General features: G+C 40.2%; 1 protein-coding gene across 1 annotated transcript; it reads left to right on the forward strand.

The window, feature by feature from the left end:
- Positions 1-1,741: 1,741 nt before the first annotated feature.
- foxq2 (forkhead box Q2) lies at positions 1,742-3,967 on the forward strand. Its single transcript, XM_029254782.1, has 2 exons — positions 1,742-2,170; positions 3,614-3,967. The coding sequence occupies exons 1-2, from the start codon at positions 1,742-1,744 to the stop codon at positions 3,965-3,967; spliced, it is 783 nt and encodes a 260-aa protein (XP_029110615.1).
- Positions 3,968-5,388: the final 1,421 nt, after the last annotated feature.

Consider the following 5,388-nt stretch of genomic DNA (forward strand, 5'->3'; position numbering starts at 1 on the left):
TGCCCTGCTGTATAAATGGGTACAAATTATGAATCCCTTGCCGTATAACCCTTGTTGTACGGCATTCTAAATTGTCTTGAACAAAACTGTCAGCTAAAATAAGAGGTTAATAATTACAGTTACTACATTTAATAAAATATATTTAATAAATTGAATATGAAAGCCCTTTTCAGCCCACGGACACAAGTGGAGGACGGAACTTTCTTGAAAGAGCTATTTATGTTGTAGCTAAGATTCAACATTGATTCATCTGCACTTAAGAAGAATAAAACTGGCTCTTATACACACACACACGCACATGTACTCTACATATAGGCCTTTCCAGTCAGCAATATACCTTGAGGAGTGAAGGACAATCTTGATAAATTGCCTACTTTAAAAAATGTAGTATTTTGTCAGGTAAAATGTACTGGATATGAACGGAGTGTCACAGAGGCCAAGATAAAGACTTTTTGCACTCAAAATCTTCTTCCTTCAAAATATGTTCCCATAGAACCATCATCATGACATGCAAAACCAAAGAGATGACTCTTTTGTTTCTTTTCGGATCACGAAGTGATTAAAACAAATAACACATCTGCGTTTTGAAAGAATATAAAAACAAACAGGAGTATAAAAACAAATAATTGAAAAAACAAACGAAATAAAAAAAACTAATAATTCAAAGAAGGTCAATGTTATAGTTAATCATTAATCCAAAGACACACAATTTAAGACTGTTAAAAAACACTTTACTTAAGACTGTTAAAAAACAAAAGCTGGGTTTATTAGTTCATAATCTGGGTTAACTGTCCATGAGTGGTAATCTGTTTTGACAGTCAGGGAAAGCTAAATTGATTTATGGAAGTTTGTCCATAATCTTAACAATGGCAACACATTTAACCAACAGTAAGACCGGAAACTACTGTTATTTTATTTAACACTTGGCTTAACTGCTTATAGCACAGCGCTTAATAATATTTTAATATATAAATGTATGGTCGCTAGAAAATTTTCTTAACATTCTTTCCATTCTAACTATTTCTATATCGGCTCCCCAGAAATCTTTTAAGTGGGATAAAACTGTCCAAAATCCTCTTGGTGTTAGTGCAGCTGTCACTAAACACCTTGCTCTGCCTAAATCTCTGAGTGCAATCTTTTATAATTACTGAGCTTTCCCGGAGGAAATAATAATCTTCCCCCTCCTCCTGTGTCCCATATTGCCTCCCACAGAGAGGGGTAAACTCATGCATATTTAAGGAGAGCTATGCTCACTGAAATTCATTTAGACAGCCTTGCACCTTATAAACTGGAGTTGGGGAAAAAGGCACCAAGGCTCATGAGCTGCACCGATTCTCAATGTTTTACACGAGTCAAGGATCAAGAACACTGAGCCAAAGACGGGAGCCAATAGACCGAGCTCAGCGTACAGCTTCAGTCTCACGTCACACTCGTGACTTGAGATCTCGCAGAAACCGTACGCTTAGAAAGCGGGTAAAGAATACGGTGTAGACCAACTGTCTCTAACTGAGCGTTCTAACCGTGAAACCGGTATCGAACTGGCACTACAAGAAACAAGCACAAGGTAACTGATTTTCAAATATCTTACCGTGAATCTTCTGAGACATCAGAAGTAGAAAAAGGAACAACTGTACCTTAGAATACTATCTACTGTATAAGTGAGTGGAACATTGACTCCCAAGACCACCAGATAATTCTATGCAAGCCATCAATAACTGATATGGAGAAATCTGAAGGAAGAATGGACATAACAAGCAGCTGCAGCAGTGGCCGTGAGCGTCTTGGTCTGAGCTTCACGATTGACTACCTCTTGTTCAACAAGGGCAGCAGAGGAAGTAGAGAGGAGGCCGTGACACAGAGGCCCACCGCTCATTTGGCTCCCCAAGGGACTGCCAAGGACCAAAGTCCGAAAAACCCCGCAGACAGAGTCAACCTGAAACCGGAGACCCCGGAGGGAGAATCCGAAAGGTCAGAAGAAGAGAACGAAGAGGGCGAGGGGAAAGAAGATGGCGAGAAGGAGAGCAGCAGCTCAGAGAACCCTCAGGACAAGCCAACCCAGTCCTACATCGCTCTGATCTCCATGGCAATTCTGGCCTCGGAGGAAAAGAAGCTCTTGCTGTGTGATATCTACCAGTGGATTATGGATCATTACCCCTATTTTAAGAATAAGGTATGTGCAAACATTTATCCTCAACTTGAGACAAATGGGTGGAACATTTGCAAAGAAAGCAATAAAAGATTTTGAATAGCAGGTACCATGGCTGCTCAGTTAATAAATCAACTCTAAAAATGTTTGGTCAGTACAGGATACGACATATATGTTGGGCTATAGAGATGACCCTCCATAATGAGTTATGTTCCTACTGCACTGTATCCTAAAACAATGTCCAATGAGCTGCATTGCCCTGTAGATAGATAGTTGGATAGTTGCTAGAATAGTTCCGAAAAGTGGGATGGGGAAATAATGGTAAAACACATAATGATGATAGACTGAAATAATAATTGTTATTTTCAAAGAACATTCTACAGTTTGAGTCATTAATGTTTTTAATATGTACCTAAAAACTTTAATGAAATGAATGAAAAATGTTAATTTTACTTTTAATTATATAACAAAATATCTGTCTTAAAAATATAAATGTAAAAATGCACTTTCTATCACTATCGCCACTATTATTTTCTGTCATTTAGAATGTAAACTCTTGTATGTCTGCACCACATTTAAACACAAGAAAATTATACTAAATATTCATTGAGTTCAATTTAGCCAAGATATGTGAAAGTACCAATAAAAAGAACCCTAAAAGTGTTCACATATGTTTGTTTACAAACAATGTAACTCAAAATTATTGGTTTAGTGGTTAAAAAGTACATTTAGTCATTTAACTGTATTTTACACATAAAACAGGGTACTAACCACTGCACTACAAATGCCATTAAATTGTTTTTGATTTGGTTTGAAGTAGCAATGATTTAAAGACTGGTACTAAATTCTTGTGTTGTTTTATACATTTTGAAGCTTGGAACTGAAACTTCATAATAATAATAATAATAATAATAATAATGTTAATAATAATTCCGGAACATGTCTGGTCATAGACAATGTCTGTGACAGGTTTAATTGTGTCCCCTAGGATGGTGGCGTGATCTGGTTGTTGGGAAGGATGTTGACTAGCCCAGAGGTTGTGTAATCCCGTTGATGGGTTGAAACTGTTTCGTACTAAGAACTAAAACTAGCTCTTTATCAGTGGTAACAAGAGATTTACCTGAGGGGTTTAAGTTGGCTTGACCTGGTGCAGAGGTCATTTGGGGTAAGTTAGATTGCCTAGAAAATTCTGGAGTTGCACATAAATCTGGATTCAGATATAATATGATCCCATTTAAAAAAAAAAACACACATTTGATTTGATGCGGCTTTAAAACTTTTCTAAGAACATCCGACATGTAGTTCATTAACTACGCATCTAAGGAAGTTGTTACCATATACTGTGGCCTGATAATGACATTAAGCTGGTTTTCTGGCCTCCTCGTTGCCTTCTTTCCTGACTTTGGCTGCCTGCTTTGTCGCCACGTGCCAAGCTCAGGCATCTCCTTGCGTTCCTGTGTCCGGCAGGACAAGAACTGGAAGAACAGTGTACGTCACAACCTCTCTCTGAACGAGTGCTTTATCAAAGCTGGCCGCAGCGACAACGGCAAGGGCCACTTCTGGGCCATCCACCCTGCCAACATCCAAGACTTCTCCAAGGGGGACTACCACCGCCGACGTGCCCGCCGCAGGATCCGCAGTGTCACCGGACAGCTCCCATACCCCTTCCCTACTCTTTATCCTGCTGTCCACCGCCCCAGAAGTGTCCAATGCTGGTGCTGCCCGCCAGCCCACCAGCCCATCGGCCACCCAGCCAGAATATACTGGAGCTGGGCTACATTGCCTGTCCATCGAGCCCCTACACTCCATTCTTTTATATAATTATGTATATTTGCTTTCGCTGTGGTTTCCTCTTGGGGTATATCACTGCTGGGTTCTCCCTCTGTCTGACCTTCCAGTGTTTAACCAAGATTTAAGTCCAAAGACATGCTGTTCAGGTTCACCCATAGTGTGTGAGTGACAGAGAGAGTGTGTGTGTTCCACTGATGTATGGATGAGTGACCCAGTGTAAGTAGTGTATCTAGCAGTGTAAGTCACTGTGGTGAATAAGGTGTGTGGGCTGATAACACTACATAGAGTTCATTGGAAGTCGCTTTGGGGAAAAGCATCTGCTAAATAAACAAATGTAAATGTAAGAACTAGTCTGCTGGGGAAAGTTCAGATGTCAACTGTTACCCAGAGACACTGGTCTTGGAACAAACTACTGCAATGTCCACAAAGTGTATACAAAACAGAAATACACACACACACACACACACACACACACACACATTTTCAGAACCGCCTGTCCCATACGGGGTCACGGGGAACCGGAGCCTACCCGGTAACACAGGGCATAAGGCCGGAGGGGGAGGGGACATACCCAGGACGGGACACCAGTCCGTCGCAAGGCACCCCAAGCGGGACTCGAACCCCGGACCCACCGGAGAGCAGGACTATGGTCCAACCCACTGCGCCACCACACCCCCATTCAAAACAGAAATAGTGAAAGAAAAACAATCTTTCACCCTTGCTGCAACCTGAGATACTGTTGCTCAAATCAGTGTATTATAATGCTTTTGAAAATATTCTTATTGTGTAGCTATTAAAGTGTCACAATATACAAAGAAAAATTGTAAATATTGTATTTCTGAAGTATATCTATTTTTAAAAATAAAATTTAAAATGTTGTTTATTCTGTTTCTTATTTATTTCTTATGTTTTTCAAACATTCACCGACAGGCACTGGCTTGTTAATACAATGCGGAGAAAAACACTGTTAGACGGAATCAAGTCTGAGGGGGGTGCACCTGAAAAAAGAGGAACTGTGTGACGCACAAAAAATATAGCACATAAACCAACGAAGAATGCAGAAAACATTCAACGGTTGGTATTTCCACGCTCAGTTTTTAGCTGGAGCACTCAGGTTACTAGGAATGACTGCAAACAGCGACGACTATGTCAGACCCATGTGCTAATTTGATCTGATCGTGTCATTCGTACATTTTAATCATGTTCGAAGTTTTAAGCAGAGAGGTTAAGGTGATTAAAGAATTCCCTCGCCATGCAGAAGCCTTCTCATAGGGAGGAATCTAATCAGGCCAGTGTTGCATTTGGTGGTATCCTAATTAGCATGGGCAATGACCCCCCCTCCCCCATGACCCCCGGTGAAAAACAATTAGCATACTTGTATTAAATCCAAACTGCAAGTCCACATGATTAGCTTATGTATAATAAATCAATAGATATAGATATACATCTTA

This window comes from Scleropages formosus, chromosome 9, assembly GCF_900964775.1.
Source record: "Scleropages formosus chromosome 9, fSclFor1.1, whole genome shotgun sequence".
NCBI classification, from domain to species: domain Eukaryota; kingdom Metazoa; phylum Chordata; class Actinopteri; order Osteoglossiformes; family Osteoglossidae; genus Scleropages; species Scleropages formosus.